Source organism: Anopheles merus, chromosome 2L (assembly GCF_017562075.2).
Source record: "Anopheles merus strain MAF chromosome 2L, AmerM5.1, whole genome shotgun sequence".
NCBI classification, from domain to species: domain Eukaryota; kingdom Metazoa; phylum Arthropoda; class Insecta; order Diptera; family Culicidae; genus Anopheles; species Anopheles merus.
The window spans coordinates 53,738,040-53,754,141 of NC_054083.1; the positions used below are offsets into that span (position 1 = coordinate 53,738,040).

The 16,102-nt window shown below is 50.8% G+C and overlaps 1 protein-coding gene across 1 annotated transcript; it reads right to left on the reverse strand.

Moving 5' to 3' along the window:
• Positions 1–1,442: 1,442 nt before the first annotated feature.
• LOC121592870 (dynein heavy chain 8, axonemal) lies at positions 1,443–15,974 on the reverse strand. Its single transcript, XM_041914719.1, has 7 exons — positions 15,302–15,974; positions 9,671–15,237; positions 8,190–9,595; positions 7,203–8,107; positions 2,555–7,136; positions 1,754–2,478; positions 1,443–1,689 (listed from the first exon to the last, which is right to left on the reverse strand). The coding sequence occupies exons 1-7, from the start codon at positions 15,947–15,949 to the stop codon at positions 1,564–1,566; spliced, it is 13,959 nt and encodes a 4,652-aa protein (XP_041770653.1). The 5' UTR covers positions 15,950–15,974; the 3' UTR covers positions 1,443–1,563.
• Between the last annotated feature and the right edge of the window lie 128 nt (positions 15,975–16,102).

A 16,102-nucleotide genomic window follows, 5' to 3' on the forward strand; every position in this document is an offset into this window, starting at 1 on the left:
CCTACTATTTACACCTGACAGGTGTGTGTGTGCGTGTGACATTTCGTGTTTCGAGTCTCGGTTTCGCTCCACCGCAAAAACATTGCGTTCGTCATCTGATCTCCCTTTTGCGCGTTCCCAGCAAATTTGGTGCTTTATTGGATGGGTGAACGTAATTTAGGGAACAAACACAATGCTTGATTTAAGATTGTTTTTCCATCTTCCACGAATCCGCTGATAGAAACGATCGGTGAGCTATTCTTCTTATAGCTGAAGGTTATCGACCACATCGGGAAGCTTTCCAAGGTAACCGCGATCCGGATTCATGTTGCTGCACTTGGAACTAGCCACAACCATACCCCACCGGTTAATTGTGCACCGTGTCATACGCCCCGGGCAAACGCAACACAAAAAGCCGTCAGACAGACTTGGATTCCATCTGCGCAGCGCTCAAACCGGTGGCAAACTGCCGGATGCCGGACACATTGCTGTGCCTCTGCCTTTTCGTCCGCTCCCTTCTGTGCGGTGGCGACTGTTACGGCAATCGTTGAACCGCTGCTTCCTTCGCTCCGGAAGCAATGCCATATGTTACTGCATCACGATCATGATATGGGAATGGGCTTGATCGTGTATAGCGCGTGCCATGTGGTACCACCCCGTTCACTCAGTATGCAATCAATGAAATGTATGCAAACTGTGGGGAGTGTTACGAAAGTTTAACCCCAACATTAAACGGGGTAGCATAATGCTTAAAACAGTACAGCAATTATTGTTGTTCGGGCAGTTTCATTTTTGCTTGCAATTGCAACGAACGCACCCAAATTGGTGTGGTCTCTCATGGTCAACAGTGTTGCGTGCGATGCGATATGGTAAGTTTAGCGCAAACACGATTGTCCGGCTCGGTAAGCCCATCCCATACTGGGGCAACGGAAAGTGAAACCATTTGCCATACCGCCTTCGTCAAAGTCCGGGACGCACTTCCACCCGAAAGCGAAACCTGTAAACCAAACGATAAAACCCGACGAGTTTGTTCTGCTGTTAGCAAAACGAAAGCTTTTCCAGCGCTTTTCATGGTTGACACCAGCAGGAATAGTATTCAAATCATGGTGTTGGATTACGAATACAATGCCTTGTCCGGATATGCAATATACACAACACATGAAATAATTTGTCTGTTAAACAGTCATTTCAAACGCCGACAAAGACATTTACTTAAAAAGGCTGCCCCCTGTCCATCAATCATTGCGTCGACTTTGCACAGGGTGTACTATATCGCATGCGCGACAACGCTGCTGCACTATGACAACCCATCCTACGATCCGATGGCCAAAAAAGCTTGGTTGCTTGGATATTTTAATTCGAAAACTGAATCCTTTTTAACAAAACAATGTGAAGTCGTTACGATCAATCGCTTTGCAACAACACACACCATAATTTACACAATTAAACTTGATCAATAGTCATAAAAGCTTTGTTATTATTTATTAAAACATCATCCCGATTGCATGCTTGAAAATTTTGAGTTTAACTACTATTTTCTCTAATTGTTCCTTCCCCCAAACAAATTCCTTTCTCGCCTCGAATTTACTTGATATCACACAAAAGGGCAACACCACGAAGAACCCAATGTTCCGGCGGTTTGGCCGTTTGCAACCACAACGGTGTGATGTAGTTCAAATCCGTTCGATTAGCTTTCTTGTACACTGGACACTGTGGAGACGTATTATGGTTAATTTCTTTTTAGTCCACTCCACCCCAAACAGCGGAAACTTACCTCGTACAGCTTTGGATCTTTCGGTGCAGTGGAATTGATGGCGTACACGTGTATCACAGGCATCGGTGAGTATAGGACCTTGTTGGTTGCTTCCTGCAACCGAATAAACCGCTTGTCCCAGCCGGCTCCATCGATGTACAGCCCGTAAACGTACACCCCTTCCGGTGGCGTTACCTTGCACTCTTCGGTCAGCATCTGCGTCACGTCATTGTGCAGTGTGATCATGTCCAGCGCCCAACCCTTGTGTGCGCGGGCCACTTCCTGTCGCATGGCGGTTAAGAATCCCTGCGGATTGAAGAATCCTGTCATCCAGAACATGTTGGGCCGCTTGCGGAAACACCAGTTGTTGAACTGTGTGTTGCGCTCAATCAACTCCGTAAACCAGAAGCCCAGTGAGGCCGACGCCCAACTGCCCCGCTTCCACACGGTGGGCACGCGCGCATCGTAGATGTTGTCCAGCGCATCGCGAAGCTGCTCGTTCATGATGATCACACCATCGATCGCAAGCAGCAGATCGTCTAGCGTCTGGCGTACGAGCAACAGGATACGCTGAATCCGATCGATTTCCTGGCGCAGAAAGATGTTCATCGACTCCTGATGACCCATGATGCGCAACCGTTCCTTTACCGCGTACGGATCGTACGGCGGAGGCACTTTGCCCAGCATATCGCGTACCATCCGTGCTACGGTCACTTCACGCGTCTCGCCACCACCTCCCGATGATTCTGCGGAATAGAAGAAGATCGAGGGAAATTACCATCCATCCATACAATATGCTATGCTCTTGAATTTGAACCTCACCTTTCGGTTGGATGGACAGGATCGTGTCCAAGATTTCCTTCGTCGTATTGCTCTGGTACGTAATGTCGGCGTTCGAGTGTAATCCATACACCTGCGGAGGATCTACCAGCGGCATGCCTTCTATGGCCTCAAGGTACTCTTCAATGGTCTTGAAACGCATAATGCGATACTCGCGGAAAAAGCGGAACGTTTCCTCAAACATTGCATCCGAGAACCACACGCGAGCGAAGGTGTTGAGCAGCCGCTTGTCGTAGTCGTCCGTAACGCGTCCTCCGTACTGCACCTCACCCAGCATGTAGCGCATGGTTTTCCAGCTTACCCGACCCACCTTAGGGTCCAGTGCGTCCAGATGATTCTGCACAAACATGCAGCTAGCCAGCCAATCTGCCGAGTTGAACTCATACGGAATGTTCCATCCTAACGGGCCAAACTTACGCCGCTCCTGTACCACCGTATGCAGAAACGATATGCCGTATATCAGTGGCACGTACAACACCGAATCGCTGTACTCGAACATCTCCAGCGACATCGAGGCGTAGGTACGCTTCAGACCGGCCTTCACGCCCGACGGTGGTTCGTTGGTAAATTTCAGCGACATCTGCAGGAAAGTGATCGGAAACGCGGGATGTGGCTCGGTGGTCATCCAAATGCGGAAGTTTTCATGGTACGCCGTAGGACCCGCCCGGTCCAAATCCATGATCTGCAGCAACAGCTCGTTCATGTACTCCAGCCCGAGATGACAGTTTTGCAGCAGCACCCAGGAGCCTTCCTCCAGCGAACTGCCGACAAGTTTGCGTGCGTGCACCTCCTGTCCCTGGCCCATCGAGATCGAGCGGCACTTGATGGCATTCTTTTTGGCCAAACTTTCAATGCTGGGCGTCGGATCGGAACCCATAGACAGAAAGCAAACCAACGGCGTCAAAGGCTGGCTTTCCTCCAGCAGCGCATCGTAGTTGATGATGACGGGATCGGCAAACCGTTCGCCAAGCGACATACCCAGATAGCGACGGCTCTGGAACAGCGTTCTGTCCGGACACCATGCCCGAATGATCAGCAAACGGCGGAATGCATCCATCGACTGATAGCCTCCCTCCGGTGGCAGTGGCTCTTCTTCGGGCGCTTCCTTCGAGAACCACGCTTTCCAGCCCTTCTCATTGCCCCGTATGCTGTCGAGTATTGCACTGAACTGATCGAGTTTGGAGAGCTGCACCAAATTAAGCCACGTTACATCGGCAATCCATTTGTACGGCTTCTCCGGACACGTGTTGATATCCAAGGCTGCTCCTCCTTTGATAAACGTTTGAAACTCGGCATGCGTTACCGTTTTCCGGTCCAAATCAATGTTCAGAGCCATCAGAAGAACGAACAGATACTTGTGCACCTCGTACAACCCTCGGCACACGTATCGGAAGATGTCATAGGTGAGATATTCGATAATGTTGTTAATACGTCTCGTCGGCACCGGGTGTCGATCGGAACGGTTCATTGAAATGTCGAAGCGTTCCAGGAACTGTACCAGCGACGTTTGGTACATGTTGTTCACCATGGTCATGCTGCATATGAGGAAGTACAACACACTGCCTCGTGCCGCTACCGGTCGGTATTCTTCGCGAGCTCGGTTGATTTTGATCTCCGTTTCCCGCGCGATCTTCAGCTTCTCGCGCACTTCAATCGAGGTGATTTTGCTCGTATTCAGCACCCCAATCACCGTCACATCATCCACCAAGCTGCCCTGCGTGGTGGACAGCTTGTGTAGCAGATTTGCCTCCAGTTCCTGCATTTTACGTCGATTTGCAGTCACATCTTTGATCAGGTTGGTTCGCTCCGATTCCAGCTCGCGCTTCTCCGTCAAGATCACTCGACCCAACAGCTGATCCTCTAGCCCACGCATCGTCACGGTGAAATCAATGATGGACGTTCGTGCAGACACCTCGGGCGTGTAGAGCGGGTTCGGTAGCTTCGTGGTCATATACATGCGGAACGAATCATTCACATCCACCTCCTTGTCACCCACCTTCACCTTGTAAGTGTTGCCCATTTTGATGAAATTCTTCTCCAAAACGTTGTCCAGCACGGGGTCGAGCTCTTCACCAATGTCCTCGATCAGCATCGGGTAGCCGAGTGAAACGCAATCTTCGATGTGGTTTCGGAAGTACTTGTGATTGAGCGATGTCACCACCAAACCAAAATCGTTCTCCTTGTTCTTGATCCACATCTTGCCCTGTGACTGGGGATCGATAAGCAGTGGATAGCGAGCTGCCTTCGTCACGATGATGCCATTCTGAATCGAAAGCTCATCGTTCGGCAATCCTTGCAAATTCCACTCTCCTATAGTGGCGGGATCGGTGAGGTTTTCCGTAATATTTATGCTCCTGGACACAGGAATGCGGCGTTTGTTGAGTTCATTCTGCCAGCTCATCTGAAGTACGGTGCGGTACTCTTGATTGAAGGGACCAGTGTACGAAAGAAAGCCGGTTAGGATGAGCACATCTCCAACAAGCCGCTCGGTTTCATCTTTAAACTGCTCCAACTGCTCTGTCCACCGTACCCTTTCGTCAGCCAACCCGTCAATCAACGCCGAAGCTGCATCCATTTTATCCTGACATTGTTTAGCATCATCCAGCACGGCTTTTTTCTTCGCCATTGCTTCGTCAAACATTTGCTGCACGACGGCCAACTCTTCCTCCTTTGCTTTCAACAGTGCCTCCGCTTCTGCCTTCTCGGCCATGGCTATGTCTAGCTTCTTCTGCTGCCGAACCAGGTTGGCCTTCAAGGGCAGCACATCCTTATTTACGTCGTAAAAGTCCGCCATCGCAACAGTCCATTTCAGTAGGCCGGCCACATTGCCGCAAGCTGCCTTGGCCGCCTCAAACGTGTACAGATGGTAGTTGAAATACGGCATCATGAGATCGACCGTTTCCGCATTGATGAGATCCGCCTGGTAGCGTACAATTTTGCCAAGAAAGCCCGTGTCCGCCATTACCTTAAGCGATTGCTCCCAAGACGCCAGCATAAACTGGCGTTCCTCGTCCGGTTTGACGGCAGCGATTCGTCTTCCAAACAGTATCAACACAACGTCCATAATCAGGGTGATCAGGTAAGGTGGTTTACCAAGCTTTCGTACCGTCGCAATATCGGCACCGGTCACCGTCTTTAGGGCTGCTTCAGCCTGCTCCAGTGCTGGCCGGGCCGCTTCCAGTTTATCTTCCGCCACTAGCGTGTCCGCCTGGATTTGCTCTACCAGTATGTCGGCCTTGTTCTTCACCACCAATACATCCGCTTTCACCAGCTCGGCTGCACACTGGGACTCCGTCACGGACGCTAATACCACCTCCGCCGCTTTTGTGGCAATCACAATGTCCTTCTCTTTCTCCTCCAGCTCTAAGCGCAGCACATCAACGGATTCCGCCGCCTCGATCAGCTTCACCAGACCGGTTTGCATTCGGCTCGCTAGAACGGCAATGTTTTCGTGCTTCTGTCTGTAGATGACTTTGTAGCCTTCCAGAAATGAAAGGAACGATTTGGGCGTCACGTGCGCCTGCCGGCGGAACCGTTCGAAGTACTCGATGCACACTTCGGCCACACGGTTCTGCACGAATGCCATGATTTCGATCAGACGCACCTTTACGTCAGCCGTGCAGACGATATTGTAGTCGCGCAGGAAATGTGTTGATACGGCAATGAGTGCATCCTCTGGCCAGCGCTGGAACCAATCGATGGTACAGCCTGAGATGAGCCCCGGGAACTTGAGCGACCGGTTGCGGAACTTTTCTCCCACTGGCGAGAAACACAGCACAATGTGAAGGTTGGCCCGCGCTCTGGAGATGAAGAAATCGTACAGGTTGTCCTGCGTCGGGATACGCTTGGGATCGACCTTCTTCATCACCGGTATCAGCTCGTTTGTTATTTGATCGATTTCATCCTTGGGGAAGAGGTTGGCGATTTCACCTGAGCTGAGCACGTTGTTGATGTACTCCAGGAAGCCTTCGTCCTTGATGTCGTTATCGGTGAATATAAACGTTATGCCTTGACCTTCCACACCAGACACACGGTACAGATACTTCAGATCCTCCATCAGATTGTTCACGTTGTACGCTCTGGTCAACGTGATCTGGTAGAACTTGTACCCGGCAATGAAGGACGCCAACCGTGTTAAGCTCTGCTTGCCTGATCCTCCGACGCCCACCAGCAGTGCATTTCCACGCGGAGTGCCGATAATGCGCGCAATTATCATCAAATGAATCAAGGCATCGCGGAAGAACACTAAATCCATCGTAGCACCACGGACCTGTTCGTTGTACAGCTCAAGGAACATTTTGACGCGAGCAGTAGTATCTTCAAAGCCGGGCATTTCTTCGTACAGCTTCGGTGGTTCTAAGCTCACGTCATCACCTTCCTCGCCGGTAGGTTCGGGAGCATCTCGCAGAAAGTCGACGAAGAACTGCTCTTCTTCCTGATAGTGTTCAAAGTCGGGTCCAAGCTCTTGCTCGGCTGCTGTTCGCAAATAATCCACAAACCATATGCGATCCTCAAAGTTGGTGAACCGATCGGCTATCACGCGTGTACATTCGTGCCGCCAGAGCTGAAATCGAATGCCATGCAGACACAGTTAAAATCCTCCAAATACCACACAAACCCCTGAACTTACATTCATTGCCGTCCGGATGGTTTCACACTGCTCCGATTTGACTTTCAGCATACCTTCCCAGATGCGAGACAGATCTCGCAGATTGAACACGTAATGGAATTTGGCCGGTGTCGGAAGCATCTTCACCTTTGTTGCTTGCCAAATTTTACGTGTTAATGGCACCAGGCGAGGAATGAACCGAACCAGCACTTCGTTGAACCGCGACTCACAGAAGTACCCTTCGCCAAGCACGCCGAATATTTTGTCCATTGACTTGTTGCTGGGAATGGCACAATTGAAGATGCAGAACTGACGCTTCAACCGAGGCGGGATGTCGTTTCTTCCGCCACCCGGGTGGATCATTGCCGCCAGCATTTGAATGTCCAACACGGTGAGGAAATCGCCCGGTTTGTCCAGCGAATAGAAGCCCCGATTCTCCATCAGCTGGCGCACGATCTCATTCGTTACCTGATCGCCCCACTCGTTCACGATCGGCATGTTAACGTCATCGATGAAGATGGACATCTTGCGCTGCTGAGGTGGACCATAGGTTGTGCCCACGCGCTTCTCCACGTACGATTCAATGATCCGCTGGAACATGTTCGGCGTGGTGGCGGAGGAAAAGTTGAAGCTTTTCGAAAGATGATACTCTGGATCGTACTGCAACATGTAGCCCTTGATCATGACGGTTTTGCCCGTACCCTGTTCACCGATCAGCAGCACTGCTTTGCTTTGCCTCGCTACCAAATCGATCAGGAAGGAGGTTCGCACATTGTCGACGTTTGGCACCAAGATACTTGCAAACTCCGGTACACTATCGCTAGGGTAGATGTACTCTTCTACGCGATCATTCCAATGCTGCCAGTTGCCCTCCTCTGATACGACGTACTCGAAAATCGTTTCACCCGGTTGTAACTTTGGCCATTCTGCAAATTGAATAAGCAAAGAAAATGGTGTGGCAATCATCACACAACACAACTAAGGTCAGATTCCGATTACAACACTTACTCATTCTGGAGGGATGCTTTGCTATAAACTCTCCCATTGTTTCACGATCGTCCAGCTCAAGCACGGCACCCAAAGACCACATGAGCGAGAACAGAAATAGCCTCTCCACGTGAGCATCAGTAAAGTCGGTCGTCGTTTCGCTTTCGTTCCGTGGTGCCAACAGTCCTTCCAGAAGATCACAACACTGTCGAATGTAGATGGCTTCCAGTATCTTCATTTTGGCCTTCAGTTTCGTTTGCACAAACTCATGCAGATCGTTGTAGATCTTCATAAACAGGCGCCGCAAAAGTTCGCTAACATCTGGAGGCTTGGTTTTGAGCCATCCATTCAGAATCGGTTCCCACTTCATGATGGACGCACTCATAAACACCATACCCATGCGACTTACGGTAGCCGGCGATGCGTTGTCCACGTTGTCCGGCTCAAAGACCAGCTTTGCGTTCGGTGCCATCGTAATACGGTCGCCGTTTGCCAACGTTAGCGTTTTGTTATCATCCAGCACGGAATTCAAGTTCTCGATCCATACTGCATCGACCGGTCCGTCGAGCACCAGCCATACAAAGTCCGTTTTCTTCACCTTTAGTGTACGGCGCCACAACGTAGAGAAAATGCCATCCGTCCAATCATTTGTGGCTACGTCCAGCCTTCCAAACATCTGGGGAGCAGTGATTGCTTTCGGATTCATGCGTATTTCCTTGTGCGGCATACCGAGCTCGGTAAAGCTCTTCAGCAGAGTTAGAATGCACTGCGTCTTTCCTGCACCGGTCGGTCCCAGAGTCATCAGTCCGTGTCGCACAAGGGAAGTTTCGTACAGTTGAATTACTTTCAGATTCCATTCGGGATGGTTCATCAATCCAAGCGATTCGGTGCTGTTTGCAATGGCTTTTTGCAGTTCCTTGTAGCTCGAGGTGCTAAGCTTGATGCCAGGGAACAGATCCTCAATCAGCGAAATGAACAACGGTTCATCCTCGTCCACCAGCTTCGACACGTTCATGTCTCGCAGGACACGCATAACGATCGTTTCCTCCGTGTCGGTCGGATTGGCACGCTTTTGGGCACCGAGCGTTCGCAGCACGGACAGAATGTTACGCAAACCGAAATCGTAGTGCACTTGCTTCGACAGCTGTTCCTCGCACAGTTTGTAGAGTGTGAAAAATTTACGCGCCAGTATAACGTTGTCCTTGAAACCGCAGCTGGCCAGCTTGACGCGCATGATAATCTGGCGATCGGGAACCATCATTGCGACCGATCGGAACATAATTTTTAAATTCTCGGGCAACTCCTGTCGCCCAGCGTATCCCGGATTCATGGTGATGAACAGTCCAAACTCCGGATTGAGCGAAACTGTATCACCGTCACTAAACAGGAAGGATGTCTTCTTTTCCTTGCGGGCACTGAGAACGATGCTGCAAAGAGCATCGGTACAAAGTGGTTTAGAAAACGATACTTTCCCACCTCATGGTTACCGTACCAATACTTACTGAATTTGTTGCGCTGCCACGGACAGCACGGGAAGTTCGATACGATTAAACTCATCGAAACAACCCCAGGAACCGGATTGTGCGAGACCCTTGTAAATGCGACCCAAACCTCGGAAATCCATCTGATCCGAACAATTGAAGACCACCACCAGCTTCCCTAATGCACGACCCATATCCTTTGTGGTTTCCGTTTTGCCCGTGCCCGCAGGACCGGCCGGAGCTCCTCCCATCGACATACCGATCGCTTGGGCCAGCGTAATGTAGCATCGATCAGTGAGCGGCGTGATGGCCAATCGTTCCGTTACGCCGAGATACTCGTTTTGATAGATGAAATCCACATCCGTTATCTTCACGATTACGTCGTCCGTTTCATCGATGTAATAAAACCGTGCCTGCTTTTGCCACTCAAAGTCCAGCGCTGTTCTTATGCGGAAGCGCACGAGATCGTCGAAAATGTCACGCTGGTGCACGTGTATGGTAACCATCGTTTCGAAGCGAATACGCTCCAGCTTCGTTAGATCCTTCACCGTCAGTTCAATCAGACTGTTTAGCAGATTGAGGAACCTGTTGTTGGTCACACGCATGATGGCTTTGTCAGTGCGACATCTGCTCAGCGCTACTTCTGCCTCGTTCGTCCACAGTAGCTGCACACCGACGAGACCTGCCTGGCCGCAATACTCTTGGAAGCCGAGGATGAAATTGAAATCCGGACTTGCGAGACAGTGAGCCATCTGAGCCAGGATCGTTCGGATGGTATCCTGCATCTCACCCAACAGGTTGCCGAGCCAAATCTCCACCCCACCGGCACAGAACACGGGATTAGCAAGCGGAACGCGCTCACCATTGTCCGAGCATATGGCCACGATTTTACCGAACGTTTTCTCATCAAACTCAACCCTGGCGACGGCATCGAAAATGCTCAACAAATGAGCCTGAATGGAGGTTGGGTCAGAGCTTTGGCCGAGAATTTCCAGCAACACAGGATCGGAGATGAAGAAGAATCGGGGGAACAGGAGTCGCTTCGATTCCAAATACCCGGTGAGCGACTTCTGGCACGTTTCGAGCTGCTCCAGCAGAGACGTTAGCGTGTAGGACATAAAGTCTTCACCCGTACAGCAATTCACCACGTTCGGATTGTCTCTCGCACGGAACATAATGCGCACCCAGCTCTTATCAATGCCGGCGAAGCGTTTCGCATCCTGTGGCAGCTGCTTGGAAATGTCTCCTCCGACAAACACGGCCTCTAGATATATCCACAGGTTCTGCACTTGCAGCCATTTCTCCAGAATTTCTCCAGTGTTCACCAGCTTGTGCAGCCATAGCATTATGTCCTTCTTGAAATGGGCGTTGAACCGGTTCGATGCCAGCGAGTTCACGATCATGATGCTATCCTCGAGCAACGATATGATCTCGACCGTTTCTGCCGGCTTGATGAGGAGTTCGCCACGAGCCTTGAAAGGCGCAAACTGTAGATTCACCGTAGACCATTCCGCCACCACCGAGCGCAGCTTGGTGTCGATGTCGTTCTCCTTCACTGCACCGATACACGTATCCTCGATGTCGTCCGAAAACTTGAGCAGCGGTGCTTCCATTATGTTACCCAGCGTAAAGGTCGGCGAAGTTACATCGAACTTGCAGTCCAGCATCTGTTCCAGCTTCTCCCAGTGCCGGTCTTTCATCGCCTCATTGCACATAAGCTCCAACAGTGGACAGCTGTTATTGAAGTCGTCAATCTTGGTCTTCAGCTCAATGTATGCCGGCCAATCCTTCATTGCTTTCGGCAGCTTTCGACAGCGGTTCTGGAAATCGGTCAGCTCTGCGTTGATGTTCTCAATATCCACATCCTGCCACGGAGTTTCGTAGTACTGATCGATGCTCTTCATCACTTGCAGATACAGCGAGTAGAGTTTATTGAGCAGATTGAACTCCTTCTTGCGCTTGTGCAGCACCGGATAGTCGTTCACCTTTAGCCCCAGGAACGCTTCGCCATTGGCGTACATTTCGAACTTGCGCCACAGCTCATCGAACCGTCCCTGAAACATGAGCAACCGATCGCTAGCCTCCTTCGCCGGAATGCCCTCCTCCATAGGGCCGTTCGTTTCAAACTCTAGGTCAAAGCCGCTAATTTCTTCGTTGAACTTGGCCACTCCGGCGCCTAGCTCGCGTTGCAACGGAACCTGCAGCGCGATGATGTCATTCTCGACCTTCTCCACCATCTTGATCATTGCTTTGAAAGTGTCGCGAATACCGTAAACGGTATCCACCTGTTCTTGCGTTATTTCGAGCTGCTCAAATTCGGCCAACGTGCGGTACGTTTGCTCGATAAACGTAAGATCGACATCGATGAAGGAGAAATTATCCTGCACCGTTTGCAAACAGTCCATCGCCATACGAATGTCGTCCAGATCGGAGAGCTTGCGCTTGAGCGTCTCATCGTGCTCGGTGATAAAGTCGACTATTTCCCCGATACGGATGTTGTAGAAAGCGAAGAACCGTCGAAGAACAACCTCTACAACAGCATCCAAATTGATCACGATTGGCCCAATGTGGCTAGTGTATGTGACGCAGGCCAGATCTTCCTTAATCTTTTCAAACCGCTCGGGCTTCGCTTCCATTTCCAGACCGAACAAGTTCTGCTTCCAAAGATATTCGTAGTGATCGTAAACCTCCTTCAAAATGTAGCTGATGTCGGGCTTTAGCAGCAACATTCCACCATCAAATTCGTGCACCATTCGGGTCACCTCCTTGTGTTCGGAAATGAGCTTGAACCAGTCCCTCTCAGCACGCTGCTCCGCCAGCATTGGACGTCTTGCTTTTCTCTCGGCAGATTTCGCCTGCCGGCCCCAAGTGGAGATCGCGTAGAACGTCTCCACCACGTTCAGCACGACTCGCTCAAACGAGAACTGTATATCCTCCAGCGAGGGTACAATGTCGCAACAGTCCGTTTGCAGCTTCATTGCAGTAACTATGAGAGGATGAATTTCGCCCAGAATGGCTGCCTTGTTCAGCTGCAGCCGCACCAGCTCGAGCCGGGAGCGCAGTTTTTCCAGCGAGTTTTTTACCATACGCACAAACACGTTAATGATGCGATTGTTGAAGTACGCAAACAACTCCATGCAGTCTATGTGTAGCGTTGTCACGTCATAGTTGAGCGCACCGTAATCCTGGAACAGCGCTTCCAGATGCGCCTCGGGCGTGGGATTGGCAGGAGTTTTGTACAGCTTGTCGAATCGAATCCAATCAAACTTGTCCGTCGGTAGCAGCTCCTCTTTGCGTCTATTTTCATCGGTGATTTGATCAAGCGGCAGCTGATATTTGCGATTGCCGCGATCGTCACGCTCGGGGACTTCAATTTTCGTGGCAAACTTGTTGATCAGCTCTATAACTGCACCTTCCATGGCCTGCGATTTCTTCTCCAGGTACACCTGCACCGACTGGCGGTATCGAATGTTCATTTCGTAGAACTCGTTCGGATCGACCGGATCGGCCGGGAGCGTCAGCAGATCGGTGCTCTCGAACGAACTAAGCGTATCCTCGACACGGGCCTGCCAAATGTCGTGCACCTCCTTGTAGAATTGTTCCGTCTCCGTGAGCGTACTTTCCACCTCGTCTAGATACTTGTCAATGTTCAGGGATTCCCACGTAATGACACACAACCCGGGCAGAAAGGCTTTATCGAGCTTCACCAACATCGTTCGCATCAGTGGTAAAAATATCGGTGGAATGCCCAAACGGAGCGTGTTGTTCTGTCGCAACAGATGCTTCGCCCTTTCAAAGCATTGATCAATTTTCATTTTGTTCTGCACCAAAACAAGCGTAAAATCGGGCGCACTCAGACCAAGCTTTAGCACCACCTCCGTTTCCCTGATCACTTGCATGATCCATGGATGGAAGTTGAGCTCCAACCAGTTGTCCGAGGTACGCTTCCGGTACACCGGTGTAGACAGCTTGGTGCGGGCCTTCTCCGCAAACACCATCCACGCTTTGTGGTGCAACAATTCGTAGTGAATCAACACTTCGCACAGATAGTTGTAGTATTTGATGCAGAGCTGGGCTTTGCGGTGGTTCACCACGCACGCTCGATGTTTGAGATTCGCAAGCGGAGTGTCCATCTGACGAAACAGCGCACGGGCCCACATTATGCGCCCGACAGTTTCCGGCACACCGTACGGTATCGGGGGATTCGCTCGATTTTCGTTGTAAATATCTTTCAGTTGAAAAATTTCCGTCTCCAGCATCATGGCCACGTCCAGATAACGGCGATCAATGCACAAACATTCCAGCTGCAGCTTCTCGAACCGCCGCAAAATCAACAAACTGCTATCGACCGTGCGCTCGTTGGCGAGCTGATTTTTGAGAAACTTTTGCAGCCCCGATTCTGCCAGCTCTACCTCCTTCAGGTAGCATTCGTAATCGTTGTCAAACTGGTGCTCGGTGTAGATCAATGGATCGTACGGCTTCGAGGTAAGCGTTTCATAGGCCGCCCTGATGCGCCCTGAAAACACTTCCGTTCCGGAAATAGCAACCTGTTCGATGATTTCGTACTTTAGAAACAGCTCCATGACTTCCAGTATGCGCGCCAACCGCAGCTTGAAGTGGTTCAGTTTTCCAAACACAAACACCTGCGAACATTCCCAAGGCGTTTCGGTGGGACTGTCTGCCATTTTTTGCACCGTCTGCCTATAGCTGTCCCGGAAGGCTGCGTCCAAGTTGTGACAGATGGTGATCTTGCTGATCAGCACATGCTTGGGCTGGTTGTAGATGCGAATCGTGCCACGATCGGTTAGAAACAGCCGGCAGTTGATGATGATTTGGTTGGCAATCTTTGTCAGCAGCCCCGTTATGCGATCCGAGGTGTTGTAGTACATGGAGGATTTGTAAACCTGACGGATGACTTCCAGCAAGCTAGGAATGCTTCTTGTCGCTTCCTGCGGATCGCATCGGTACAGAGGATCCCAGAACCGTTCGATCGAGCTTATGAAGCGTACGTTATCCCGCGATTCGATCAGCTTGTTGGACAACTCTGCCGCCAAACCTTCCCAAACCTTAGCCAACTTGCCGCGTGAGATTTTCAACGATTCCAGAAACTGGCGAAACACTTTACCCTCCGTAAACTCGCTGATTGACGTGTAGCGCGTTAGTACCGTGCGCCAATATTCCAACTCCACCAGCGGTCCGGCGTAATGGGGAGCCTGCTCGATCTGGTCGCCCTGTGTGAGTGCATACTGTACCTGTTCCATCCAGCGGGCGAAAATGTGTTCGACGCGACCCATCCTTTCTCGATTGTGTGCCGTTTCCTGCACCTGGATGGCGGTCAATAGAAAGCCCATGTACAAATCACGATCCACCTCAAACACGATACGCTGCGAAATGTCTTTTTCGGTACTTTTGAGGAAATTGATGAACCGGTTCACGCCGTACTTGAAGTTACTCTTCTGCATGTCATTGCAATGGCCATAGTCGCGGATGTAGTCGATGGCCGGCTTCAGCACGCGTTCTAAAATGGAGACCAAACTGTACACGATCGAGCTTTCGGAGGGTATCGTGATGTTTGTGAACAGGATTTCCTAAAAGCATACAAACATTCGTGATTCTATTTGTCGTATAAATCACACTGTCGTGTCTTCTTACATCGCTGAGTCCTTTGGTTTCGATCGGCTTGACATTACTGTGCCGACACACTCCCACACAAACCGGGGTCACTTTGCCACTGCGTCCATCGGTGATCCAAACTTGATTGCTTGCCTGCTTTACCTTTGCATTGTACCGGCCCGTATCCATGCCGGGCGGAGGACACATGTCGTAAAACAGGAGCAGCGCCTTCGTGCCCTCTGCCTCAAAGAAGCTATCCAGCAGCTGCACATCGAACATCCGGTCCGCCACACACTCAGTCACGTAGTCCTGATCTTCGCCCAAGATGTATGCACCCACCTCTAGCACGTGCCGGTGCTTGGTGGCCAAGATGTTGAGCCGCTCCGAGCGGGCATCTTTCGATTTTTCGAGCCGTTGTTGAATCTCCTGCTCTTCCGTAATTTTGGGCGGGCTGCCACGACGTCGCTTGACCAGCTGAACCACATTGCCGATTTTCGTGCTGACGCCAATGACATCGAGCACTTTTTTCAGGTGACGATCCGGATCCGGGTCCGACATGATGGCCTGTGTAGATGGCTGCTGTTGCTGCTGCTGCTGCTGGATGTGTACTTCTCTTTCGACAGTTCTCAGTGTAGGTGCAGGGAAAAGAAATAGCACAGGAATGATGGAAAGGTGTGTACGCTGCATCAATGGTTACTTTGATACTCCAGTTTCATCCGTGGTTGCTTTGATGGATGAGAATGGTACAAAGGGTGAATTCCATTGGTTACAGTCGTCAACTCGCATGACTCAACTACAACAACATGCCCGTCATGGGATCAAATCCCGTACGGACCGGTC